This window comes from Pelodiscus sinensis, unplaced genomic scaffold (genome assembly GCF_049634645.1).
Source record: "Pelodiscus sinensis isolate JC-2024 unplaced genomic scaffold, ASM4963464v1 ctg37, whole genome shotgun sequence".
Taxonomy (NCBI): domain Eukaryota; kingdom Metazoa; phylum Chordata; order Testudines; family Trionychidae; genus Pelodiscus; species Pelodiscus sinensis.
Genome location: NW_027465869.1, coordinates 437,669 through 465,610, shown reverse-complemented (window position 1 = coordinate 465,610; position 27,942 = coordinate 437,669). Strand labels below are relative to the sequence as shown.

The 27,942-nt window shown below is 55.6% G+C and overlaps 1 protein-coding gene and 3 non-coding genes across 4 annotated transcripts in view; 2 read left to right on the top strand and 2 right to left on the bottom strand.

The window, feature by feature from the left end:
- The first annotated feature begins 446 nt into the window (after positions 1-446).
- TRNAV-AAC (transfer RNA valine (anticodon AAC)) lies at positions 447-519 on the top strand. Its single transcript has one exon. It is a non-coding gene; the product is annotated as a tRNA-Val (tRNA).
- A 7,219-nt stretch (positions 520-7,738) lies between these two features.
- On the top strand, positions 7,739-7,812 carry TRNAT-AGU (transfer RNA threonine (anticodon AGU)). Its single transcript has one exon. It is a non-coding gene; the product is annotated as a tRNA-Thr (tRNA).
- Positions 7,813-9,871: 2,059 nt separating this feature from the next.
- Positions 9,872-9,944, bottom strand: TRNAF-GAA (transfer RNA phenylalanine (anticodon GAA)). Its single transcript has one exon. It is a non-coding gene; the product is annotated as a tRNA-Phe (tRNA).
- A 14,854-nt stretch (positions 9,945-24,798) lies between these two features.
- The window catches only part of LOC142824041 (killer cell lectin-like receptor subfamily B member 1B allele B), a 110,256-nt gene continuing 107,112 nt past the window's right edge, over positions 24,799-27,942 (bottom strand). Inside the window, exons 4-5 of the mRNA XM_075915785.1 lie at positions 26,113-26,225; positions 24,799-25,602 (exon numbers count right to left, since the gene is read on the bottom strand). Coding sequence (XP_075771900.1) covers positions 25,479-25,602; positions 26,113-26,225 — 237 coding nt within the window. The 3' untranslated portion in view covers positions 24,799-25,478. The remainder of the gene's footprint in view (positions 25,603-26,112; positions 26,226-27,942) is intronic.

Below are 27,942 nucleotides of genomic sequence, written 5' to 3'. Positions count from 1 at the left end.
CAGTTTGCAAACAATTTACTCTCTGCTTTCATCAGGGTTTTAGAAAGAAAAAGTCTAGTCCTGGGGTTCAGCTTTAGGAGAACCAAAGAGAGAACAAACTGCGATTTCCATCTTCTGAGCAGAAGGGAAGAGGATTTTCTTCTCCTCAGTTCTAGTCACATCAACCCAGGGAGGAGAAAAAATAACCCTCTGCCCGCTGATTGTCCCCGTCAGCTTCTGTAGCTTCACCTCCTTCCACAGCAGCTCCAGCTTTGAGCTACAAATCTCAAGGGGCTGGTGAGGAAATGAGGAGCTGGCAGCTCGGGTTAGTGGCTTCCCTGAGAACAAGATGTGGAGTGTTCACAAGGTGCATTCCCCTCCCCTGCAGAGCAGGGTGTTGGAAAGAGCCAGGAACAGAACAGTCAGCCAAGTTCCTGCCCCATTGAGTTATGTTTCTATTGAGTTATGTTTCTGTGGTGTAGTGGTTATCACATTTGTTTAACATGCAAAAGGTCCCTGGTTCAAAACCAGGGAGAAATACAGGTTTTCCTCTTATTGCTGCTCCCCTGGGTGCCCAGGTACATAAAGCTGCTGCTGACCAGCCTGTACCTGGGATGAGCCCAACTCCCCACGTGACAAAGGAGGGAACAGAACAGTCAGCCAAGAGCTAGGAACAGAACAGTCAGCCAAGTTCCACCCCCACCAGTGTGTGTTTCTGTGGTATAGTGGTCATCATGGTTACCCGACATACCAAAGGTTTCTAGTTTAAAGCCAGGTAAAAACACAGGGTCTTCCCCTATTGCAGTTCCCCTTGGTGGCCAGGCAAGTGCAGCTCCTGCTGCCAGGCCTGTGCCTGAGATGAGCCCAAATCCCATGTGACAGGGGAGTGACATCAGCTGAGAATGCCCCTTGGTGCCAGCCTGGGGAAGCCAGATGGGTCAGGCTGGAGGCTTGTGGCTTGGCTTCCCCTGCCCTTGGGGGTTGGCTTTTCCTGCTGTCTCCCTTGTGTGACTGGCACAAAGAGGAAATGAGGCAGGAATGGGGCAGAGGAGGGAAGCCAAGCTGAGGGGGGCAGGGCACAAGCTCAGCACCTCTGTGGGATTCAGTGGGGTGAATAGAGCCCCTCCCCTCCATTCTGCCAAAGCCTTTGGGGTGGGGCCGACTGTAGGGAGGCAGAGTCCTGTGCCTGTCCCAGGGAATCTCAGGGATGCTCCTTGCAGCCCAGGAGAAGAAGTTGGAAGGAAACCAAGTAAAGCAGGTCCCCGTGGGCATGAACTGGGGCACCAGTTTGGCCCAGTTGAGTGAAAGGTGGTTGGTTCAGGTCCCATGGTGTCAAGGGCAGCGCTCAGGACTCTGAATCCTGCAATCTGAGGCCCCATTCCTGCCTCCCTTCCTGGGCTGACCCAGTGGTTGAAAGGGGCTGCGGCTGCTGCTGAAAGGGAAGAAGCTGGGAGGCAAGGTGCTGGCAGCAAGAGATTCCGGCTGCCTCTTTGCCCTGGATCTCAGTGCACCATGTCGACTGCCAGCCACCTTGACTAACCCTCAAACCAGCTGGACTAGCCAGCCCACATCACAGTGAGTCACTAGTGGCCCTGTCAGAGAAGAGCCATTGGCAGCTGCAGAGACATCCTGACTAGCTCAGTTGGTTAGTGTGTGATACTGATAACACTAAGGTGGTGGGTTCAAACCCCATTGGTATGTTCAGTTTGGTGACGTCCCTTCCTTTAGCTGCCTGCTATGGACAGGGAAGCAGAAACAAGCAAAAATGGGAGCTTTGCAGGAAGCAGGGCAGAGAACTGGTAGGGGGAGGCTCCAGCCTGCACAGATCCAGTGGCTAAAAAGGGCCTTGTCACCTGTCTTCCTTTCCTGAAAAGCAGGGGACCTGATGCCCAAATTCCTGCTGCTGCAGTGGCTACCTCAAGGCACCAGGTGGGGGGCAGGCTCTGGAGCCCAAGCCACGTGGGGAGACTCAATATGAGCGGGAGGCCTGGAGCATGTGTGCCCTGCACAGAGGCTGCTGATGGAGGCCTGCTTTAGTGGCCCAGCAGCTCAAATTCCCTTGAACCAGCTTCTCCCCCTGGAGCCACCCCCCAGCGCTGCTGAGGCCCCTGACATGAGGCAGTGGGACCACCAGAGGAAGGTGTCAGTCCTAGCCTTAGCCATGATCCCCACCTCCCCTTCCCCCCCAGCCTCCACCCTCCTCCCAGGTTCTTTCCCCAGCCCCTCCCCAGTTCTACATTCCCCCCATTCCCCAGAGAGTTTGTTCTTTCAATAGAGAAAAGTCCTGTTTGTGTTACCAGTAGGGGAACGGGGAGAGGAAAGTGGGAAAGGGGTGTGTTGGGGACAGGTGGTGGGGGGGGATTGGGGTATGTTGGTGGGGGGGGAGGCACAGAGGGCAAAAAATGAAGAATCACGTTAGTTCAAACCAAGGGGCTTGAACTAGCAGCCCCAGACGCCCTTTCACTTTCAGAACAGCACATGGGTGAGAGTATGCAAATGAAGCACATGCTATTTAAATCCCAGCTTCATTTGCAACTCTGGTGTGTCTACTTTCTCTACTTTGCATTCTTAGCTAGAAATAACAACACAGTCTAGACCAGTGGTTCCCAACCTCTTGGAGCTGCCCAGCGCCCTGGGGCAGGGCCACGCCCACACCCAGGGGAAGAGCCACCCTTACATCATGTGCCCAGGGCCAGTGCCACCCATGCACCACACTCCCAGGGCTGGCACCACCCCAGTGCCATGCACCCAAGGCCAGCACCACACCCATACACCATGTGCCCAGGGCCAGCTCAGCACTTGCTCTATGCACCTGGGGACGGGCCAGCCTCAGTCACTCGGCAGGCACACATAAATGGCCCAGCAGGCGCCATGGCACTCATGGGCACTACTAGTATAGATAGACCCACACAACGGCTCAGCCACAGGAGCACCACCAAGATTTCCACCAAGGACTGGGATTGAGCCAGGGACTCTTAACTCTTCACACTAATGCACTTCTCCCTAAACTATTTCAGCAGCTGCAGTGAGTACATTGATGACACTGGTTCTCCCTCAGGGATGCTTTACTCCACAGCAGCGCACAGGACAGATGCTGTTACTGGTGGCCCTGCAAGGCAAGATGAGCTTTGCCTGCCCCTCACAGCCTGACTCGCTACTTAGCCCCATTTCCTGCCTCCCTTCCTGGGCTGACCCAGTGGCTGAAAGGGGCTGTGGCTGCGGATGGTGGGAAGAAGATGGGTGGTGAGACCCTGATGCCAACAGGGCCCACCGGCCTCTTTCCTGCTTGGGCCTGGATCTCAGCATGGGGCAGGTGGAGGCACCCTAAGATATGAAGCAGCAGAAGGGAAGCGAGGAACAAAGTGTCAGCTTCAGCCGAGCCAGGTGAGTAACAAAGGATGAATGTGCCCTGACTTCTCTACCCTTCCACATCCTCACCCCTGCCCTGAGCCCCCCTCCCCACTCCCCAAATCCCTGCCCTGAGCCTCCCACACTCCACATTTTAATTTCTAACAGGTACTGTCCTATCACAACCCCTCCCACAACTTCCTGCCTTGAGCCTCCCTCTGCCCAAGGGGTGGTGCCCAATAGAACTGTCCCTGTAAGAAATGTGTCACTTTCACCCCTGGGAGCAGCTCAGCCAGGCAAAGGGGCTGCCTGGGGCAGGACATTAGCCCTGGAGGGCAGGGGTGGGTGTGGCAGTGACATCACAAGGGGCTTTTTAAGCCCCTCAGCTTATTGGCTAAAGGAGGTTGGGAGGTGATGACCTCACAGAGAGTCCATGACAATGACCAGGTGGGACAGGCTGCAGGGCAGGGATCATCAAAGAGACCACGTTCTGCCGCCGCCCCCCCCCCCCCCCCCCCCCATGGCTTTGCTGCAGGGAGTCTCCTTCCTGAGAGTTGCCCTTGTGGCCTTTTTGGAGCCTTCTCCTTTCCCAGGACTAACTGACCTAGATGACAGACGTCCCTGTGGAGAAGGGAAGAGCCTCCGAGAAGGCCAAACTTAACACAGTAAGGGAATTAGCTCAAGTGGTAGAGCGCTTGCTTTGCATGTGCGAGGCAGTGGGATTGATTCCCACATTCTCTAGTGTTCAGGGTGATCATCATCATCTTTTTACAGGGAGAGCCAGCCAGGGGCTAAGTGGCTGCACTAGTCCCCCCTCCCACCCCATTTCCTAGTTGCTCTCCCCAAAAGCCAGCCACACTGAGGCAGAGATCTGCTGGACACCAGACCTTCTGGGCCAGGCACTGCTGCCTTTGTGCCCGAGAGGGAGCCCAGCTGCCTTCCCCAGTGGGAGCAGAAAATGCTCATGGAAGGGCTCTCACGTTGTCCCCAATGCACTGGCCAGAGGACCTGAATTCTTGCTGCCCCTGGGTGCACCCAAATGCTCTTTTTGAAGAGATGGGCTCCCCAGCTCTCACCCCTCCTGTCACACAAAGCTTGCAAACGGGGTTGATTTTCCTCCATCTCCCCTTGCTGCTGCACTAAAAGAAATCCTGAAACCAGCCCCGTCTCCTGTCACCTCGATATAGAGCCCCGGGAAGAATAACTTAGAATGGCCCCGGGGAGGGGCTATTTCAAACTAGCAGCAGTGACGCACCTACACAGGCCTTTTTTTTAAAATAGCTAATTGGAATAGGCGTTATTCTTCGTAGAATGAGGTTTGCAGAAGTCGGAATAAGCCGTCTGTTACTTCAGAATTATTTCAAAATAACGGAATTGCTGTGTAGACTCTTGCAGTGTTGTTGTGGAATAACGGCCATTGTTCCAAAAGAACTTTTGTGTGTGGACAGAACCTGCGCAGCCCAAGAAATGTGATTGGCAGCTCGTACCCACAATCTTTCTGTCAATTGAAGACATGGACCCAAGGCAATCACCTTGATTGCCTTCTACTAAGGCCAGGCCGGAGGGAAAACAATCACTCCTTCGAGCCACAGTTGAACCAGCGACTTCAGGATCACTTACGAAGCACACGCTATAGTCCTCCGCTCTGCCAGCTGAGCTATCAAAGGGAGCCTAACTAAGGGTACGTCTAGACTACATGCCTCTGGCGACAGAGGCATGTAGATTAGGCTACCCGACAGAGTAAAATGAAGCGGCGATTTAAATAATCGCCGCTTCATTTAAATTTACATGGCTGCCGCGTTGAGCCGACAAACAGCTGATCAGCTGTTTGTCGGCTCAGCGCGATAGTCTGGACGCTCCCCTGCCGACATCAAAGGGAGTTGTCGACAACCCAGGTATGCCTCATCCCAGGAGGCATACCTGGGTTGTCGACAACTCCCTTTGATGTCGGCAGGGGAGCGTCCAGACTATCGCGCTGAGCCGACAAACAGCTGATCAGCTGTTTGTCGGCTCAACGCGGCAGCCATGTAAATTTAAATGAAGCGGCGATTATTTAAATCGCCGCTTCATTTTACTCTGTCGGGTAGCCTAATCTACATGCCTCTGTCGCCAGAGGCATGTAGTCTAGACGTACCCTAAGGGTGGCTGGTCCAGGTTGTCCCTTCTATAAGTCTCGGAGCGCGTGCTCCCCCAAGTATACGGCATTGCTGATGAGGGGGCAGAGGAGTCAGGTGCTGTCACAGGTGTTGTACCAATAAAATCAAGCAGGATCTTATGAGGGGGATAAGGCAAAAAGCCACATTTATTGTAGAGATAATAATAAAGAATAAAGATAGAAGCAAACAATGTTGTTTAGCTACTTATTCCTATCACTACTTAACACTTATACACTTTTATATATATATATATAAACATTCATTCAATCATTCATCCATTCAGTCAGGTTCTGTGTAGTTGTTATAGTTACTAGCCTGAAAGTTGCTTGTGACAGAATACTGGCCAGGTATTCTGTACACAAGTGATGGTAGTGGGGAGCAAAGTCCTGATCAGATGCGCATCTGAAGCTCCTGGTGGGCTGGCAGCAGAACCTTGGACTCTGACTCCATAGTCTTTTAGTCCAGTTCTTACAGGAATTTCTTCCTATGCCAGTCTATGGGAATCGCTGCATCATGCTGATGTCCAGGGTGGCTGCCAGGTGCTCGTCAATGATCTCATAGGGTGGGCCTCCAGTACTTGGTTTTCTCCACTTGACATCTTTTGGTTGCACTGGCACCTGATGCCTTCTTCAGGCCTTTGTTGCTGCATTCACAGGCTGGCACCTCTCAAACCGTTCATTCATCGTCCAAGCAATCTCTCTCTCTTACATACATTCCCTAATTAATGTTTCCCATACAGTATTTTGTATAATAATAACTTTACATGTACAAGAGTTGTAGTTACAAAAAGTCACAAGTTTCTGGGTGGCATTTCTTAAAACAGTCTCTCTCTGAGTGCTGAGTTACTGTTACAATGTTTCACTTTGCGATTAGGGTTAATTGCTTCACAATGCTTTGAAGAGAATGGGTGTCAATTGTGTAACAATAAGTTTGAGCGTGCCCTGGGACACAGAGAGGGGAGCTGTTTCTGGCTACATAGTATTATATTTATAACAATTTTAAGTTACATGACCTAATATTACATTCCTAACAAATTATATTCTAGAGGGGCAATAATTATAAATCTAAACATTTAACAATCTTAACAAATAATAATAATAAATCTAAACACTTTGGCTGTGTCTACACTGGGCCACTTATTCTGGAAAATCAGCCGCTTTTCCGGAATAAGCTGCGAGCTGTCTACACTGGCCCTTGAATTTCCGGAAAAGCAACGATGCTCTACTGTACAAAATCAGCCGCTATTCCAGAAAAACTATTCTGCTCCCGCTCGGGCATAAGTCCTTATTCTGGAACACTGTTCCGGAAAAGGGCCAGTGTAGACAGCCCAGTAGTCTTTTCCGGAAAAAAGCCCCGATCGCGAAAATGGCGCTCGGGGCTCTTTTCCGGAAAAGCGCGCCTACATTGGCCGCAAACGCTTTGCCGGAAAAAGGGCTTTTCCGGAAAAGCAGCCTGCCAATGTAGATGCTTCTTTAAAACGGAATAGTATTCCGTTTTAAGCAGTTCCGGAAATTCATGCCAGTGTAGACACAGCCTTTAAGTTGTGGGGAACAAATAATGGGGAGTCACTTCCACTTGAGGGAATTATTTTTAATACATTTATATGTTATCCCTACACAGGTACTTCACATGCAGACGGACCCCTTGAGTGAAACCTGAGCTAGATCCATCCATGTCACAGCAAAAGGAAGAAAGTTGGGATCTTCTCATGTGTCTTCTTTGTTCCAGAGTCTCTAGGGGTGCGGTCGGGGCAGGTCCACAAAAAAAAAACACACTTGAATGAACCTTGGTCCAGAAACACACAGAAACACCCCTGAGGGTTTCCTTCCTTTACTTAAATGTTGAAAAAAATTTTGTTGCTAACTCCTTAGCCAGTTCTGATTGCTGTGGGGTTAAGAAATTTTCTCTTGTTAATTCCGTGCCCTCAGGAAGGGAGCAAATTGAAGAAGGCCAGGCCCCCTCCTTGGGGCTCTAACCCAAACCCTAGGACCAAGGGATTTACAAGCCAGCTGATTAATGTTTGTTGCACTTCTCCCTCCCCACATCTGGGCCAAACCGCAAAGGCCACTCTACAGCCCCAGCGGCTGGGGGAGATGAGCATGTTAGAGCCTCTGCCGAGTGAGCTGTAGCTTTCTGTGCCCAGGGAGCCAGACACCCCCAGGGCTGGAGGGAAATGGAGATTGGCTGCACTTTGGGAGTCAAAGATGTTGTCTGGGACCATGGAATAGAACAGTTTCACCAGACTTCCTGAGGAGGGCACCATGGCTCAGTTGGCTAAAGCACCTGTCTAGTAAACAGGAGATCCTGGGTTCAACTCCCAGTGGTGCCTTTTGACACCCTTTAATCACATTTTCCTATGTGTTTCTGGGACACAGAAGAGGCCTCCCCTGGCCACCCATGGAGCTGCTGGTTCAGGAAAAGGCTGATTGGGGAGGAGTGTTGGGAAGACGGAAACCACAAGCGAGAAGCGCCTGCAGCCCACAGACCCTCACTCTCCATGGCCGCAGGAGCTGCAGAGGTTGCACCCTCAGGCTCTCTAGGTGCTGACTCCCCTCAGGGAATCACAAGGGCATGTGGTGCTGTCTCTCCTGTCCCAGCAATTGCAGTCAGAGCCCTGCCTTGTCAGTGCCAGTCACAACAGCCTCTGCACCCGCTCCAGGCTTGTGGTTTCCTTCTTCCCAACACTCCTCCCCAATCAGCCTTTTCCTGAACCAGCAGCTCCATGGGTGGCCAGGGGAGGCCTATTCTGTGTCCCAGGAGGACCTAGGAAAATGGGAGCTGTCACCTGGGAAACGTTCCTGGCTTTAGGCAACGTGTCCTGTCTAGGGCTTCATCAGCCTGGGAGCAAAGGGCAGGCAGCATCCCCCATGATGCAGAGGGGCATGTCCACATCTCCAGCCCTGAGGGTGCAGCCAGGGGAGAAGTGCTGGGGAGCATCTATGCTGGCATCACACGCCTTCTCCGAGAATGGACCCATGTCCTGAAAAGGAGAGAAAGTGACCTGGGATGACTAGTGTAGCTGAGCCAACACTGCAGGTTTGTGTCTGTTGAGTGGCTAGGATTGAGCACTTCCACTGCTGCGGCCGGGGTTGGGCTCCCAGTCAGGGGAAATAGCCTCCTCTATATTCATGAATTCTGCCAAGTCTTTGCTCTTTCAGCATGGGAAGGGGCAATAGGTTGAGGGAAGGGAGGGGCTGGGGTGCCAGAGGCAGGCTCTGGCTGGGAGACTCACCTGGCTGAGCCCTGGCCAACACCCCAGCACATTTCCCAGGCAACTCCTTTCCTGCACAGGCTGCAGGTGTCAGGTGCCTGGGGAAATAAGAGCCTGAGTGGAGGAGGGGGGAGGGCTTCATGCAGGCAGCTGCCATTGGCATTGGAAACAGCCCAGAAAAGTACGAGAAAAATGATGAAAGTTTGAATCAGCTGCCATAGTTAGTATAAACAATTAGTAACACACATACTAAATGAAAGCGAATATGCTACAACAAGTCACAGCTGGAGAGATCTTTGAAAACATCCACTCCATGTGCAGCCACAAATGTGATGTTAGAAATTATTTTAAAAGGCCTGACAAGAAGACAGTGACTATCATATTACATCTCTATAAATCCACGCGGTGCCCACAACTTGAGCACTGACTGGAAATGTGGTTGCCTTATCCCCTGCCCCCCAAAAAACCAGACCTTGGCATTGGAAACTTCAGAAAAGCTCAAGAAAAATGATGAAAGGTTTGGATCAGCTGCCACATGAGGAGAGACTGGGACTTTTCACCTTAGAAAAGTGGAGACAAGGGGAGATAAGATAGAGGTCTATACATCATGGCAGTTGTTGAGACTGTAAATAAGGAAAGGTATTTTTCTTGTTCCTATAATAGAAGAACTAAGGGTGCGCCATGATATTAGCAGGTTGAAAACAAACAAAAGGAAGAATTTCTTCACACAAGCGCAGTCAACCTGTGGAACTCCTTGCTAGAGGATGTTGTGAAGACCAGGACTATAAGGGCATGTCTATACTTGGAAACTATTTTGAAATTGCTTAAATCAACTTAATAACTTACAGTCTAAGAAAACAGAAATAGTGTGTCCTCCATATGGGAAAGCCTAAGAATTAGTCCGAGGCAGGCTCTGTTACTGTTCCTTTCTGGGGGCATGGAATTAAAAACAGAGTTGCAAGGCTGGGAGCAGCTGAAGCCAAGAGCTCTGTTCTCCTGTGTCAACAACCTCTGAGGTGTCATGAAATCCCCTTTCTAGTTTCTATCCCTGAAATATGATCATCTTTATGATGTAATTCCGGGCCTCTTGGTTCAGCTTTGAACTCTGACTGTAGATGTTTGCTGACCAGAGATGTAGAGATGCCAAAACAGACTATGCCATATTGGCAAAGGTTTCTACCAAAGCCCAGGATTGAACCAGGAACCATTAGATCTTCAATCTAATGCTCTCCCAACTGAACTACTTTGGCAACTGTCTCGACAGCTCTGAGCAAATATCCAAAATAGCAGCAAAACTTGAGGAAAAAAACCCAGCTGGGTCACCTCATTCCCCCCCCTGAAATTTCTTCATGCCTACTCTGGGGGGCATCCCCCTCCCCCCTAGTTTGGGAACCCATGCCTTGCAGTGAACGCTGGGGGAGCTGGGATTCCACCCCAGAGGATGGGATAAGTGAAAATTCCCACTGCACGTGCCAGGGATGGTGGCGAGAGCAGAAAATGAGCAACAAACACCCTCCACTGAGCTGGAATCACAGCTCCCCCAGTGTTCACTGGAAGGGACCAGAACAGAAGGGAGTAGAAACCATTACTCCAAGGGAGGTTTGAACTCACAACCTCAGCATATCTCCCACAAGTACTGCCTTATAAGTACTCTGCACAGGCCTTTTGCAGCACTGGAGCAGCTACTATAGGTGTAGGAGCTTTGTACTTGCAGGATCTCTGGGTGCTGACTCCCCACCCCCCACCCGAGGGAATCACAAAGGCATGTGTTGCTGGCTTTTCTGACCCAGCAATTGCAGCAAGAGCCCTGCCTTGCCAGTACCAGTCACAGTAGCCTCGGTACCCGCTCCAGGCTTGTGGTTTCCTTCTTCCCAATGTTCCTCCCCAATCAGCCTTTTCCTAAACCAGCAGTTCCATGGATGGCCAGGGGAGGACTCCTCTGTGTCCCAGGAAGACATAAGAAAATGTGAGCAAAGACTACACCAAGGTACCACTGGGAGTTGAACCAAAGATCTCCTGTTTACTAGGCAAACACTTTAGCCAGGTAAGCCATGGTGCCCTTCTCAGGAAGTCCAGTGAAACTGTTCTATTCTATGGTCCCAGACAACACCTTTGACTCCCAAAGTGCAGCCAATCCCCATTTCCCTCCAGCCCTGGCAGTGTCTGGCTCCCTGGGCACAGAAAGCTACAGCTCAGTGGGCAGAGGCTCTAACATACCCATCTCCCCCAGCCGCTGGGACTGTAGAGTTGGCCTTGAGATTTAGTGTTGCTGGGGGGAGGGAAAAGTGAAGCAAACATTGATCCTCTCGATTATAAACCCCTGGGTCTCAGGGTTTGGGTTGGAGTCCCTGGGACTGAAAACCACCCCTGAGATCTTATCTGCCCAGAGCAAGGGCAGCAACTGTGAGTGGGGTATGGAGAAAGTTTGGGCACATGAGTGGGACACTTACATGGCTGGACTAACATTGCTGGCAAAGGACACTGCTCAATCCTCTTGAGCGGGTACTTACTTGTGGGTTGGTTCTGAACCCTGCTTGTGCCCAGGCCTGACATAACCTGCCCCACAGAATTCACACAGCAAACGGGGCTCCCAGAGCACAGGGGGAGTTTGGGGGCTTGTTGCCGGGCCATGGGGTGAAGCATCAAACCAGCCCCCTCCTGTGGGGCCTGTGAGTGCTGCTGAATCTGGGCCCCTGCACCTGGACAACAGCAAACAAAATGTCTCGGGGCCCCACAGAAACCCACCTGGACTGCCTGGGCCTGGGCCATGAAGCAGGAAGTGGCTGAGGCTGCGACCAGCCTGGGAGCTCCCTGACCCCTGCGATTGCCGGCATTAGGGTTGCCAGATGGTTCCACAGAAATACTGAACTCACTTGACACTACCTCGCAATCTACATTACAGCTTATTTAGAAAATACCCGACATTTCTATTTCCGCATTTACATTTTCTCAGCTTGTTTCCCGAACAGAAAGCTCAAATACTGGACAGTCCGGTTCAGAACTGGACACCTGGCAACCCTAGCCGGCATTGATACAAAGCGTAAGGCTGTGAGAGGAGGCCTCCTGTCGCCTCTCCCGGCCTGAGGCAACAGGGCTTCTTCCTCCCCTCTGAGGAGGGAGCAACAGAGGCCAGGCTGAAGGTTTTGTGCTGGGGCTGGAGGCTTAAGCCTGAGCTGTCGGCCTCAGTGGGACTTGCTGCTTCTCCCCACTCCTGCCTTGCTGCCTTCTTTGGCCAGCAGCGCACAGGGGGCAGCCGGGAGAGCCGGCCACCATGGACAGAGGAGGCCAAGGTACAAGCCTCTCGGGAGCAACAGGCCTGAGGCCTCTAGCTTTCCCAGGCTCATGCCAAGGGGCTTTCTGTGGTGCTGGGAGGAGAGGGATGCCAGGCCCAGGCCAGTGTGAGAAGGGGCAGTGCCTGCCAGAGCTGAAAGGTTTGCTGCAGAACGTGAGACATGGCGTTTCTGCCTGGTTTCACTCAGGGGACCTTCCCTTGTTGCTACGGACTCTTCTCCTGTTACTTGAGAGACTGAAATGGGCCATTCTTGTGGTAAAAGAGGCCAGTGCGCCTAGGCCTCCCCACACAGACCAGAGCACCCCATCGGGGACACGACAGAGCCCTGAATCAAGCATTTGAGAACGTGCTGATCCTCTATCCTGTGACAGGGTATTGCAGGAGAGACCCTGCACAGAGTGGCTTGCTCAGTAGGTAGAGTATGTGACTCTTAATTTCAGAGTCATAGGTTCAAGCTGGCAGCAGGAGGAGGCACGTGCCTTGCCCGGCCACCGCTGCTGGTGCTCAGCCTGGTGCCGCCAGGAGCAGGCCGAGCCTGGCCATGCAGGGCCCCGCAGCCGTGGGGGGAAGAGTGCTGCTGGCCAGCGCTGAGGGGGTTAACGCGGACCCTGCCTCGGGTGACCGCGGCAGGGTGGCTAGTGAGAGCTGCTGCAGCTCACGATACGGGCGTGTGGTGCCTGATGGCAGTTATCAGCTGTAAAGGGCACGCAGCGCCCCTTATATCAGGTACCCCGGGCAGCTGCCCGGCTAGCCCATGCCTTAATCTGGCCCTTGGTTTCCTGCATAGAATGGGCCAAGCCCCAGCCTCCAAGAGAGGGGTTCACAGCTGGGGATCTCCGGCAGCAGCCATGGGATGGTGGGAGCCAGTTACTGCAGAACAAAGGACACCAGGGCTATGTGTACACTCACGGCTTCTTGAGCAAGTACAGCCATTCTTGGGAAAGAATCTGCAAAGTGTCCACACTGCCCGCTTGCTCTTGCTCAAGGAAATTTACAGTATGGTGTGGTAAAAGGGCTTCTTCCGCAATGCTCCTTAACAGGTGTAAGCCCTCTTGTGCATGAGCTCTTACGCAAGAGGGCAGTGTGGACGCTTGGCAGGGATTTGTGCAAGAAAGCCCTATGGCTAAAATGGCCATCAGAGCTTTCTTGCGCACGAGAGCGCCTATACTGCCATGGGCGCTCTTGCGCAAAAGCACAGCATGCACATGGCAGTGTGGACATTTTCTTGCGCAAGAACCCTTGCACAAGTACCCTTGCGCAAGATGTTCTTGCGCAAGAAGCCACAAGTGTAGACATAGCTCAGGAGTGGGAGAAACTAACCATCTGCTTTATTTGCAAAGGAGAAACAAATACAAACTCTTGTGCCCATCCCCACCCTGCTCAACCTGGCACTTGCACCTCCAGCCAGGGCCGGATTAACGCATGGGCACCAACCTATAGAGGCACCTGATTGAAGGGGTAAGGGACGCCGCATCAGGTGCCCCCCATAGGTTGCCACCCTGGGGAGGAAGCGTGCATGCAGCATGCACCTGCTGCTCAGGGTGCAAGAATGGCTCAGGTCAGCCCTGCCCCCAGCCCAACTCTCCCAGGCACCCCCAGAGAGCAGCACTCACACATGGGGGGCTGGAAAGTGGAGAGACTCCCTGAGACACCAACTCAAAAGAAATGGCTCTGGGTATGCCTGCACTGAGATAGCAGCCCAGTGGCCAGGCTGTAGCTGGCCCAGCTCAGCTGTATCTGGCCTGGAGGGCTTTGGTTAGGAGATTAGAAACCTGCAGACAGGGGCATCTCTGGGGGATAGGAGGGGATGTCACAGTGTCAGGGCAGCTGTCATGCCTCCCCCCGATCTTCCTTTGCTCCAGCCCCACTGCTGAGAGATACTGACCACTGTCATTGCTTACACTGCACACAGAGCTTATGGCAAAGGCTAGCATATGGTTAAAATACAATGAACATTCTGCTAAGTTATCAGAGGGGTAGCTGTGTTAGTCTGAATCTGAAAAAGCGGCGAGGAGTCCTGTGGCACCTTATAGACTAACTGAAGTGTTGGAGCATAAGCTTTCGTGGGCAAAGACCCACTTCGTCAGATGCATTTGTTACCTTTGAGTTTGTAATCTGCTTTGCTCAGCCTGTTCCCACTTATCACCACTTAAATCCTACAGCTTGTACTTATTAAAACCACTTTTACTTACTATCAAGCCTAGTGTAAACAATTACTACCTATGGGAGCAATCCGTGTGCACATTCCCCTTTCATTGCTAAATGGGGCTTACCCCATTCTTTGGGGTTTGATCCCATTTGGGGAGTGCTATCCCAGAAAGCTGGGCCCTAAACTGCTCTCTCCTCAGACCTGAAGAGGTTCAGCGTCTGTACTGCTGCTCAGAGACGGGGATGGGAATCTCAGCTCGGGGCCTTGGCCAGGGGAGACTAAGGAGCTGCCCCAGCAGGACCGGGTGGTGAGAAGCCCCAGAGAGCAGAAAGGTGAGTGGCAATGGACAGGTCAGTACCCCAGGAGGCCCTCCCCAAGGGGTCTTCTGGGACCAGAGCCACCCGGACGGGCAGTTTAAAGGGAACTCAGGTTATACGTTTCTCCCCTCTGTGGGTCCTACAAAGACTAAGATGATTTCAGCTCTGACTGAAGCGTTCCCCACAGTAAAAAATAACAATGGTTTTCTCCCCTCTGTGGACTGTCTAATCTTTAACAAAGTCTGACCTGTGTTTGAAGCCTTTTCTGCAATCAGAGCTTTTATAAGGCGACTCTCGTGTATGTATTCTGATGACTAGTAATGCATGAGCACTGACTGAAGCTGTTTTGTCGACAGCTGTAAACCTCATTCTACGAGGAATGACGCCTTTTGTCGAGAGAGTTCTGTCGCCAGAAGGCGCTATTGCATCTCCACTGCCCTTTGCGTCTACACTGTCATGTTGACAAAGTGGCTTGCTCTGTCTACAGAACTGGACGTAGTCTAGATGCTCTTTGTTGACAGAAGCTTTGTCCACAGTATCTGTCGACAAAACTTCTGTGGACAAAAGCCTGTCGTCTAGACGTAGCGTCAGTGTGGCAGGCAGGGCTGCCCCCAGCAGTGGCACGGAAGGGAGGGTGGCTCTGCTGGGTCAGGCGGCCTTGTGCACATGGTGCCTGCGCTCTCTAGCTGCCCAGCTGAGAAGTGAGAGGCACGGCCAGCAGCGGCACAGCAGGGAGGGTGGCGATATCAGACCAGCTCCCCTCCCTCCTGCGTTGCTGCTGGCGGTGGGGTTGCCATCCAGGTTGGGCACCTGACCCCTTATAACTTCCTCAGCCTCCCCATTAGTAGGCAGAGCCTCTGCCCGCAGCAGTGCAGAGGGAAGGGAGGCACCGCCACACCAGGCCGCCCTCCCTTCTGCACTGCTGGTGGTGCTGGCGCTGCCTGCTCATGGGAAAAGGTGTGAAAAGGGGGTTCTCCAAAGGAGCAGCGCCACATGGACCTCGGGGATGCCAGGGGTCTGAGTCCGCTGCTGACTCCAGGCTCCATGCAGGTGCTTCCACTCAGAAATGCACAAGAGCCTCCAGGATCCTGAGCCTTTCAAAGCGGAAGGACCCTCGTAAAGCCGAGTCAGTGGGACTTCCTGCTGGCCCCGGGCTGCACACGGAGTTCCCGTTTTGAAGTGCACAGGAGGCCCTGCTGGGGCCCTTGTCCAGTTCAAAGTGCAGAAAGTGCCCATCGACTAGTCGAGTAGCCAATGGAAATTCCATCGACTCCTCAACTTGTCCGTGAATCGTTATTTAACATCCTTACCCAGCAGCAGCGGCGCGGAAGGCAGGGAGGCAAAGCTGCAGCAGCCCACCTGCCTTCTGCACTGTTACCGGAGACAGCACGGACTGTCCAGCTGCCCGGCGGGAGTGGCGGCGCTGTTGCCAGCGAAGGCAGAGAAGGACGAGGGGAGCACCGTCCAGGGCCCCCCTCCCTGTTTGCTGGGGATGTCAGACAGGGAGTCACTGAACAATCATGTCACTGCATCAAACTGTAGCAATTCCACGATTATTCGATAGTCCCTGGTGCCTGAGTCAGCAATGAGGGGCTGCACCGGCATCCCACACAGCAGCCTCTGTGCGACGAGAGCTTGTGCCAGCCCCGGACAGAGGCTGCTCTGCAGCAGCCTCCTCTGGAGCGTGAGAGGCAGGAGCAGGCAGCTCCGCAGAACTGGTGCTCACGGAGAACTAGATTTTAAGTCAGCTCCCCTCAAGCAACCCCCCGTCCCCCTCGCCTCTATGTGAGACAGCGAGGGAGGAAAGGGGGCTCCATGGAGCTGGCCTGTGTGGAGAGCCGGCTTAGAAGATAGTTCCCCGAACATCTCATCTCATGCCTGCCCTGCCCCCACGCTGACAGGGAGGCAGCAGTGGAGGGGGATGGGTGAGACGTGGTTCCACAGGAGCTGATACACATGGGGAGCTGTCTTAAAAGCTGCTTCCCGTGTGCACCAGCTCCTGCCTGACTCCCTCACCCTCCGTGTTGCTGCATCTCTATGAGAGGCAGCAGCCCATGGTGCGGGCCAGGCAGCTCCATGGGATCTGGTGCTCATGGGGAGGCAGCTTAATACCTGGATCCCCGCAGACACCAGCTCCCACCTTCCCCCCCCCTTGCTGCTTCTGTTCCTGAGGCAGCCGGGGGAGGGGTGTGTGGAGGCGACAGGATTAACCAATAAGCCCAGACGTATCGGTTAATCGTGTAGCCAGCTACACACGTTGACACCCCTAGTTTGTGCTGCTGCTGGTATCGGCGCTGCCCTCAGAGGTAGCCCCTGGCCAGTGGCACCCGCTCTCTGGTCACCCGGTTTGGGAGGCAGGGCTGACACCCGCCGCGGTGCTGAAGGAAGTGCTGCAATCCCGCCCCTCCTGCACTTCCTGCTGCACCGCTCTTGGGGCAGCACTGACGGCCGAGCGGGTGACCAGAGAGTCGTGGCTGCTCCTGGGGCGCCCAGCTCGGAGGACAGGGCCCCCGCCAGCAGTGGTGCAGAAGTAGGAGTGACACAACACGGAGCCACCCTGCTTCTGTGCTGCTGCTGGCAGGGACGCCGTCGTCTAAGCTGGGCCCCTGGCCAGCAGCCACTGCTCTCCAGCCACCCGGGTCAGAAGGCAGCCCCACACCCTGCAGCAGTGCAGAAGGGGAGGAGGCAAGACCTTATCATGCCCCCTTCCCTCTGCGCTGCAGCTGGTGCTGGCGCTGAATTCTGAGCTGGGTGACCTGCCAGGGGCCGCTGCTCTGCAGCCACCCAGATGGAAAGGCAGCCCCCCCGCCAGCAGCAGTGCAGAAGGAAGGGTGGCAACATCGGACCAGGCCTCCCTTCCTCCTGTGCTGCTGCTGTCAATGGGGCTGCCCCCAAACCGGATGGCCAGACAGTAGCCGCTGCTCTCCAGCCACTCAGCTGGGAAAGCCGGGAGAAATCCGACAGTTTTTAATATTTCCAAACATCTGCCCAGAGGAAGATTTGGGGCCTGAAGACGAGGTCATGGCTGGGAAAACCCAGGCGGCCAGTGACCCTGCTCGCGAGCCCCCTCCCCTGGCCCTGGGACCCCCTTTTGGGTGGGGAGCCCCAGCTGGAGAAAGGCTGCACTAGGGGATTCCCCAATGACCGTGGAGACCAACAGGGCCAGGAGTTTCTGGCAGACCCTTTCCCACAACTTCCAGGGAATACGCCGGAACTAGGGCCCCATCGCGTCCCCCTGCAACCTCGCCCATTTCACAGCCAGACCGTGTCCACACTGCTCCCTGGCACACTCCCGGGGGCTTCCCTGGGAAATTTCCCGGCTCTCTGACCGGCCGGGTTCTGGCCCAAACTAGGATAGTGTGCAATGGGGGTGGGGGCGTCCCAAGAGTGCCAATTTCACTTCCCAGCAGCCTGTGGGGCAGGGCTAGAGCCGTTCCACCCTCACTTCTCCCTGCCCCTCAGGGTGGCTCTGATCTGCTCCCTCCGCGAGTGCCCGTGTCGGGGCAGGACAACTCCTGTCCCATCCCAGCCAGGTCAGGGAGCAGCTGGTGCCCCAGGCCCCTCGTCACATGGGGAGCTCAGACTCCCCTCGCCATTCCCCCATCCCCTCCTCTCCCCCCGTTGCACGTCTCCTGGCTGTGAAATGGGTGGGGCCCTAGTCAGGTTCCCAGGGACCTTTACCCCCCACAGAGCAGGGGTGGGGAACCTTTGCTGGGTCGGGGCTACTGACCCACAGAGAAATCTATGGGGGGCTGCCCACAAGTGAGAAACAGCCCCCCTCCTCTCCCCAGCATGGGCCCCCAATGCAGGGGGGAGCCCCGACCTTCAGGGGCCGGATCCCCGCAAGCCGGGGCTGCATCCGGCCCCCGCACCTAAGGTTCCCCACCCCCGCCGTAGGGATCTGCACTGGGTGGGAAGGGCCTGGCCAGGCCTCCGACGCCCAGGGCAGGGCTGCGAGGCGCCGTGGTTTCTGTGGCTTCTCTGCCCGGCGTCCTGGCTGAAAGGCACCGGTAACCCGAGCTCGGGTCTGGGGGAAGCGGCGCGACGGGGAGGCCCCTTCGTCTGTTCCAGCTACAGCAGGTCCCCGAGGTTCAGCAGGTCCCCGAGGTGAGCCCCCGTCTGGCCTCTCTGCCCTGGCCGGCCGGTTTCCTCCTTCGCTGCCCTGGTCCCGTGTGTGACCTCGCCTGGTCCTGGCTGCTGGGCGGGTTGTTCAGTCTTCAGTCTACGCCGTGACACCCGTCCCTGGGGCTGGAATCTTCTCTGTTGGGTCGCTGGATCCAGACTGCGCCTGATTCTGAGGTGACGGCAACTTCTCCCGCCTCAAAGCCTGTGGCCTCCAAACTCCCCTCTGGAAGAGCTTCCCGTAGGGCAGGGCGGCCTAGTGGCTGGAGTCTGTAACTGGCCCCTTTTCTAAGGGCAGTTTAGCCCAATGGCCAGAGTCAGCACTTTGCACCTTTTCCAAGGGCAGTGTGGCCCAATGGCCAGAGTCAGTACTTTGCCCCTTTTCTAAGGGCAGTGTGGCCCAATGGCCAGAGTCAGCACTTTGCCCCTTTTCCAAGGGCAGTGTGGCCCAATGGCCAGAGTCAGCACTTTGCCCCTTTTCTAAGGGCAGCGTGGCCCAATGGCCAGTGCAAGTACATTGCCCCTTTTCCAAGGGCAGTGTGGCCCAATGGCCAGTGTCAGTACCTTACCCCTTTTCTAAGGGCAGTGTGGCCCAATGGCCAGTGTCGGTACCTTGCCCCTTTAGTCAGGGCTGTGCAGCCCAATGGCTACAGTCCATAAGCTGGCCCTGACTCACTGGGCTGTGCAGGCCTCTGTCCAGGGACAGGAGTGGGGGAGAGGAGGTTCTATCCCCCGCGGGGGGGAGGGGCAGCTCCTCCTTCTTTCCTGGCTCCCGGCCCAGGGCCAGATCGTGTCCGTGGCTCCAGTCCTGGCGTGAGCAGGAAAAGCTCCGACTGATGCTCCGGCTCCTGCTGGCAGCTCCTTCCCTGCAGGCAACACCGGCCCTGGAGCCAAGCTGAGGGTGGGGGAGCTGGTGCATCCCCGTGGCCGGGGTCCTCCTGTCCCAAGACAGCAAGGGCCTGTCATATGCGGGGCCCGGGACCCAGGGGGCAGTGGGGGCTTGGCCCTGGGCGGCGCCTCTCTAGGGCCCCCAGGGCCAGACCCCTCTGGCCTATCACTGCAGGAGCTGCTACCGCCTCCCCCCCCCCCCATGCCAGCTGTTCCCCCACAGCATCCGGCTGCCCCAGGGCTCCCATTCAGGGTCCCAGGTGTCCGGTGTTCGACCAGACAGTCCAGTTTTTGGGCCCCCTGCCCGGTGAGAACAGTCAGAACTCACCGGGCATGAGCAAGGTCAGTGTTTTCTGGTTTTCCGGCTGGGCACCCGACGGAAGCCTGGCGGGGTAGGGGGAGTGCCTGGGAGAGGGGCACGGGACAGGCAGCGCCCCGGGATCTGTGTGCACCTGGGCCAGCCCCGCTCCCCACTGGCCGTTCCCCCCTTGGCCAGACCCCCTCCCCCCAACTCCATCCCAGTTAGCCCCAATGGTCCCTTCCCTGCCCTCCCCGCTCCCAGTTCTCCCCTCGTCAGCCCTGCTCCTCCCAATCTCCTCCCAGCCAGCCCTGCTTCCCACTGGCTGGTCTTCCCCGCCCCCGATCTCCCCGCGCCAGCTCCATTCCCCCATCCCCATCCCAGCCTCACTCCCCTCCCAGCCAGTCCCCCCTTCCCGTTCTGAGATCACGTGTGTCTGGGAGGTTTTTCAAACCCATCTGGTAACCCTACCAGGGGACAACGAGGGGCCCAGGGCCAGAAAGGAACCTGGCTGGAGCCCAGGCCGGATCATGGGTCCTTATCGTCCCCGGGTCTCCCCTGAGCCAGGAGAAGATGAGCTGGACCCAAGTCTGGCTCAGGCCCGGCTCTGACTCTGCCCTCCCCAGGGGTCACTCCCAGCCCACAGCCCTGCCGCTGCCGCCCTGCGGCCTGTGGGAGCCGCCTGCTCACCCCGGGGCCAGAGAGGCTCAGAGGTCACTCACCTCCCATGCCGGGTGCGGGGGGGCAATTACAACCGGGCTCTGCTGCTCCCTGGGGCGTTGGCTCCCTTGGGACACTCTGGGCGCGATGCAGGAGCTGACACGCTGGGAGGAGGGGGGGGGCAGGTCAATAGACCCGAGCCCAGGCTGTGCCAACGAGCCCCCATCCCCATCCCCGGGGCTGGGCCCTGGTGCTCAGGGGAGCGAGTCGGATCCATGGGCCTGGCTCTTGGGAAGGGCCTTGTCTCTCCAGACTAGGGCAATGTGGATGGATCCCATAGTGGGGGAGGGGGGAGTTGTGAGGGGGAGGGGATGGGATTTGAGGCTCTTGTTCCCAGAACCAGCCAGGCCCTGAGATCAACTTCCACTCCCAGCCCTGACCCTGGAGGGGGAAGGGCCCAACACAGCCCTGCCCAAGGGTCCCCAGTCTCCCCTTTCCCACCCCCCACCCCCCCAGTGCTAAAGGAAAACAGCCTCCCCCTGCTCGCCCATGCTCACCTCCCCGCTGTCTGCGCGCCCGTGTGGGGCTCTGCCCGCAGGTCCCCCCGCAGGGCCGGCCCGAGGCCAGACCCCGCCGTGCGGAGCCTGCAAAGGAAGAGGAGACGGGGTCACCGCTGGGAAACCTCCCCTCCCCCCACACGGCTGGTGTCCTGCCCCCAGCCAGCCCCTTGGGACATTTGGACAATCAGAGCCCAGAGCTGTACAACCAGCCTCAGCCCAACCACTGCTCATGGGCCCTGCCCTTAGAGACTCAGGAACTGCCCAGAGATAGATACGGTAGAGAAACAGCTTGACCACCACCCCTCCCCTTCCCCGCCAGCCCTGCTGGTCTGGGACTGATCCGTCTGGTCTGGGAATCACAGAATCACAGAACAGTAGAACAGGAAGAAACCTCGGGAAGCCATCGAGTCCAGTTCCCTGCCCTCACGGCAGGACCCAGCACCGTCTAGATCATCCCTGACAGGTGTCTGTGCAACCTGCTCTGAAATATCCCCAGTGATGGAGATTCCACAGCCTGCAAGGGCAATTTGTTCCAGTGTTTCACAACACTGACAGGAAGTTTTTCTGACCGGCAGAAACATTTTCCAAATGTCCAACCTAAACCTCCCTTGCTGCAGTTTCAGCCCATTGCTCCTTGTCCTGTCCTCAGAGGCCAAGGGGAACAGTTTGTCTCCCTCCTCCTTGGGACACCCTTTTGGGTACGTGAAAACCGCTCTCATGTCCCCTCTCAGTCTTCTCCTTTCCAGACTAAACAAGCCCAGTTCTTTCACTCTCATGTTTTCTAAACTGTTCCACATTTTTGTTGCTCTTCTCCAGGCCTTCCCCAATTTCTCCAATTCATTCCTGAAACATGGTGCCCAGAACTGGAGACACGACTCCAAGTGAGGCCTAATCCGCGCAGAGCAGAGCGGAATTCTGACTTCTCCTGTCTTGCTCACCACACTCCTGGTAGTGCCTCCCAGAATCATGGTTGCTTTTTTTTGCAAGTGTCACACTTTTGACTCCTATTTAGCTTGTGGTCCACTCTGAGCCCTAGATCCCTTTCTGCAGGACTCCTTCCTAGAGAGTCACTTCCTGTTCTGTGTGTGTGACGTGGATTGTCCCTTCCGAAGTGGAGCACTTTGCATTTGTCTTTATTAAACTTCATCCTATTTACCTCAGACCATTTTTCCAGTTTGTCCAGATCACTTTGAATTCTGACCCTTCCTCCAAAGCACTTGCCACCCCTCCCAGCTTCGTATCATCTGCAAACTTAATAAGCGCCCTCTCCATGCCAATATCTAAATCACTGATGAAGATTGAACAGAGCCATCCCAGAACAGACCCCTGCAGAGCCCCACGTGTTAGGCCCTTCCAGCATGGCTGGGAACTATTAATAACGACTCACCGAGAACAGTTTTAAAGAGAATAAAAGGCCGCGAGTCTCCCCTGTCAGTAACCACCCACTCGACCAATCCGCAGCAAGACTTGGAGCTCCGAGGCAGCGGGGGGAGGGGAGAGGGCTCAACAGATGTTCAAAAGGACGGGCCAGGTCACCTCTGGCTCCCAGCGCTCTGCCAGCTCAGCTCTGAGTGACGCCTCCGACCGCCCCAACACCCACCCACCGTGCTTGGTGGGGCAGGGAAAGGGGGAAAAAGCCCGAAGAAGGCGAGACAGAGGGAGGGGAGGGGGCAAAGGGGAACCAAACTGAGCAGGCTCCAAACCTCTCTGAGGCTCCCACTGTCTCTCCGGGTCCGGCACTGCCGGCCGCAGGGAAGTAGAAAACGCCGATGAGGCTCCTCTTGCCCCCACCCCTCGGTCCCAATTCTCCATCTGGCCCCCGCAGAGACCCTGGGAAGGGGCCGCGCTGCTGCCAAACCGCGGGAATCTCTGAGCTTGCCCCGGCCTTGCGCCTCTGTCCTGAGTGGCTGTTGTCAGAGTCTCTCTGTGAGGTCATCCCTGTCCCCGATAGGCTGAGGTCCTGCCACAGGCCTTTGCTCCACCTACCCCTCCCCTGCAAGGCTGATGACCTGGCCCTGGCCGGCCCCTCTGGGTGTTTGAGGGGTTCCCCTGGAGCCCCACTGAATGGCAGCTGGGTCTGGGGCCGAGCGGGCTGGCCACTAATGCCCCAGGGGCTGCTCCCTCGGCCCCACCCAGCTTGTCGGTCCTTAGCAGAGTGTAAGGCCAGACAAGCCCATTTGTGGGTCAGTAAAGGTTGCCCCTCCCTCAGCACCTCAGACATTAGGCCACTGTAACTGGGGGAGGGGGGAATTGTTAACAGGACTGGTGTAAGCACTAGCATGGACACTATAAAGGACCCTTCTCTTCCTAGACTTTAATGTTGGTCCTGAGCTGGAATCAGCTCCTGCTAGAAACTCTTTCACACGGGTGGGACCGACTCCCTGGTAGTTTTTTCCTTCCCCCACATTAACGACAGTTGATACATTGGCAAAGCGCCTCTAGCTTGTCTCATCTGCAGCGCTCAACCTACTTTCCAAAGGAAAGAAGGTTCATTATCCCCATTCGGCAGATGGGGAAACTGAGTCACAGAAAGGGACAGTGTCTTGCCCAAAGTCACCCCACTGGAAAGTGGTAGACCCAGGTCTGTTGAATCCCAATCCAGGGCTGGACATGTACCCCTCGATCAGGAAGGACCATATTAGTGTCCCTCTGAGCATGGGTTCTTCAGCATCTAGAGGCTGGTGACTTATAATAAAGGGCCCTGGAGGAACAGGAAAACATTCAGAGCCAGGGACCAGGGATGACAAAGCCCAGGCAATGGGTCCATAGGAGGAGCAACTAAGAGCATCAGGCTGCCCAGCTTAGGGACGAGGCAGCTACCAAGGGATCTGAGGGGCGTCTAGCAAAGAACGAAAGGTGCAGAAACACGTGGCTAGAGAAGTGGGATTGACCTGTTCCCACAATACAAACCAACAGCACAGAGGGAGCAGGGGTGTCAGCGGATGAAGCTAGTTATGCTTAGAAGAAGCACACGGGATCTTTTTCAGGGGAGAAGGCAACACACTGTGTTAATTGAGAATATACTAGAGAAGCAGTGAGCATCTGCTTTATAAAGCCAGACACACACACTGTGGCCATGTCTACACTACGAGTTTTCTCTGCAAAAAATATACTAATAAGGGACTCATTTGCATGAGCCACAATCTCATTTGCATATTTTCCTGCAGATCTTGGTGTTCCTCATAAAAAAAAATGATTGATGTTTCTCGGTCTTAAAAAGTTTCAGAAACACTGATTTAGACCTATGGCGCAAATGTGTTCTTCAAAAGAGCGGGTCCACATGGCCAAAGTGCATCAAAACAACCATCTGATTTTTCAACAGAGAGCATCCACACTGATTGGACACTCTCGCATTGTGATTACTGTGGACGGGGTGGCCACCAGGGCACCTATGCTTTTTCCTGGAGACCTCTTCTTTCAAAAAAACTCCCTCTTCCTTGTCCGCACACGTCTTTTTCTAAAAAAGGCGTCTTCCTTCTAGAATGAGGTTTACTACTGTCAGAAAAAACCCTCTGTTCTACCTGTCACAAGAACGCAATTGCAGTGTGGACGTAAGTGTTGTTTTTGCATAAAAACCCTGCCATGTAGATGCACCCTGTGGCTGCTAGAGTGGGGTGGGGGATAGGTTGGGTTGTTACTTTTCCTTCTGGCTCTGAAGTTTCACAAAGTTTAAACCTAAAAATGTTCCCTCCAGCTCTGAGCTGGGTGTGTTGAAAGGGTGGGGCTGGGCCCTTGGACTGCAGAGTCCCAAAGCTGGCCTGCCCGTGAAAACACCCTGCCCCCCATGGCTTCTTGCTGACTGAGGGGCTGCTGCAGGAGATCTTGAAATGCTGCAGCCAGGTCAGTTTGATTATCCCCATTTCACAGATGGGGAAATTGAGGCACTGAGAGGGAAAGTGTCTTAGTCACCCAGCAGGTGTTTAGCATCCTATCCAGCAGCCTAGTGACAGGAGTTAACGATCGGTTAGGGCAGGATGGGCAGAGGGGTGTCAGGTCACAGGCTTGATGGCAGCAATGGAGGGGCCGGGGAACAGAGCTGAGAGTGGGACCTGACAGAGGTGCCAGGAAATGAAAAGGGGTGAAATAGAGGGGAAAACCCAGATCCCCAGCTGGTGCCAATGGAGCCGAAGCTCCCCTGGAGTCACTGGCCAGATGCCCAGCTGGGACACTCTGGATCTGGGCTGATTTACGTGAGCTGGGGATCTGGGGCAGACTCTTCTCTCCCCAGTACTAGGGGAGAGGACTAGAGATAACCGTCCCCAAGGCTCAGCACAGCGTGACACCCCTCAGCCTAGCCCTGTTGGAACAACAAAACCGGAACTTGGACTCGCTTCTACAGACTGAGGGAGGGCTGGGAGCCAGGACTCCTGGGTTCCATTTTCCATTTTGTCACCAATTCTCGGTGTGATCTTGGGCAGGTGAGTGTCTGTGACTCGGTTTCCCCAGGTGTGACACGGGGATAATGGAGCCGTGCTCTGAGGTCTCCTCCATACCCTGCTCAGAGGGGGACGGCGTCTCGCTGGCAAATCCACTGATGTGCAGAGCTGCAGCCTTGTGAATGAATCTGATTCCCCTTCATCATCCCACAGCTGTTCCCCTCAGCTGGGCCTGACACCGGGAGCCTGCGACACACAGGAAAGGCCCCTGTCAGCACCTGTGGGCCCATCACACTCACTCGACAGCGGCTCTTCCCTGTGCTAACAGGATCCGCAGCTGCCCTGTTCTCCCGTCCAGCTCTGCCCTGGGGCTGCCCCTCCCCACCACTGCCAGGGCCAGCCCAGGGACTCTAACGGCCTCTCCCTGGCCCAAGCCCAGCTCCAGCTCCCTCCTCCCTGCTGCGCTAGGCCCTGCCCATCTCTCTCCTGCCCCACGGCTCCTCCTTGCCGGGCTGTGCCGACGCTGCCCCGCCTGGTCCCCTCCTGCCTCTGGCTGGTCCATGTCTGCCCCTCTCCTGCCCCCCTCTCTGGGGATCCCCAAGGCTCCGGCCTCACCCCTTTGCTCTGCTCCCTCCACAGACTGTCAATGGACAACCTCAGCGTCACCTCACCCTGAACATCCCTGCTCCTCCTCTGCCCTCCCCGTCCCTGTCCCCTTCTGCCCACACAGGGAAAGTGACTCAAGGAATCTCTCACCGGGTCTGATCCAGCCGGGATCCACCCAGCCAGGTCCAGGCCTTCTCCGGGGAGGGGTGGGACAGTCCCACCCAGAGCTGAGAGGGGCCTTGCGTCAGGTCCTGGAGGGCCTCCTGCAGGGAGTGTGACAGGCACCTGGTGACCAGAATGTTCTCTCATGTCCAAGTCGTCATCAAGTCCAGCACCAGAATTATGGGGCTGTGAGCCTGGCAATCCCCATGTAGACCCTCCCTCCCTCCATCCGTCCCCCTACATCAGGGCTACTCAACTTTGGAAGCCCTGGGGGCCACAGTGATGCTCCGAGCACATGCTGAGGGCCACAACTTAAGCGTGGTTCATAGACATGCAAATCCCTTTTTTCACACCGACAGGCATGAACACAAAGACTACACAACACGCAGGCCCCAGTTAAGTCAGTTCTGCTGATATGAACAAAATGCAACAATTCCCCGATTTCCACCCTATGGCAGCACTTTCACTGAGCAATGACAGTCCAGGAATTTAACTCCGAAAATGCGCAGCTGCAGAACAGCATGACATCGATTACTTCTTTGTTCTGGCTTCCTCCTGTGGGCCACACGTTGAGCTCTGCGTAAACACAAACTACACTGCGGGCCACAAACAAACAGGCTGCGGGCCACATGTGGCCTACAGGACGTGTAGCCCTGACCTGCATCTCTCTTTCCCCCTCCCTCTCTCCTGGGCCACCCCTACCAATACGCAAGCTACACAGCCATGTGGGGCACCACGAAACCTGTGGCACCAAATTGCCCCTGATTTCATGGTGCTCTAGGCAGCCACATGGCACGTAAATGGTAGCCCCAGCTCCAGCTGACCTCTTACAAGCTGCACCCAGCAGGGCCGTTACTGGGGGATGCTGAGCTCCCCAGCATCTTGGCCCCATTTCTCCACCCTTCCTGCCCCCATTCCAGGCCACTTTTTGAAATGGCCTGGGGGCTTAGTAGCACCAGAACAGCAGCAGGAGTCAAGCCTGCCCCCTTAGTAACCAGCAGCGAAGCGACCCCTCCCCAGACCACATGGCTCCACCAGTTCCCAACTGCTTCTTGGTACCAGCGACCAGGGGGTGTGTGTGTGAGGGGGTGACTCCGCCCTTTCCCCAAGTCATGCTTCTAGGAGCCTGGCGAGCAGAGCAGACTGGGGCCCCTGCTATCTGCCTCCCCTTCAGCCCTGGGACTGCGCCCGGCGCCCCCTGCAAAGACACGGGCACCATTAGTGCTCTGAGGCTCATTCCCAGCTACCCCCTTCCTGTGACGGGCAGGGATGGGGATAAATGGGTTTGAATTAGAGATGTTCCATAGTGGTTAACTGAACAGTCGAGTAACTGCATGAATTCGTATCCCTTACTCGATTATTCTATAGTCAGCCGCCAGTGCGCTCCGGCCCCACTCCCGAGGAGCCCCTTGCCCACCCACCCTGCTGCCTCTGTATCAGAGGCAGCAGCAGAGGTGCCAGGCGGGAGCAGGTCTGCAAGGGGAACCCGTTTAAAAACCAGCTCTCCTCTTGGGACAGCAGCAGCCCCTGTCCAGGGGTTGGGGGCATGGCAGGAATCTGAGCTCCTGGACCTGGTGCAAGCTGCCTGCACACCCAGCTCCTAATACTCTTTAAAAGCAGAGCCACAACGGGGGTAGGTCCTGGACCCTGCATGAGCCAGAACTGAGCCGGGCTGCTGGGCATCCTGCTAAACGATGCACTGGCAGAGGGAAGGGGGAAATGCGTGTCGTGTAGAGCATTCACCTATAAGCTTTTGCCTGTCGGTTGATCGACTGCACTCTTCCATCTCCAGTTTGTACTTTCCCCTTGAATCCCCTT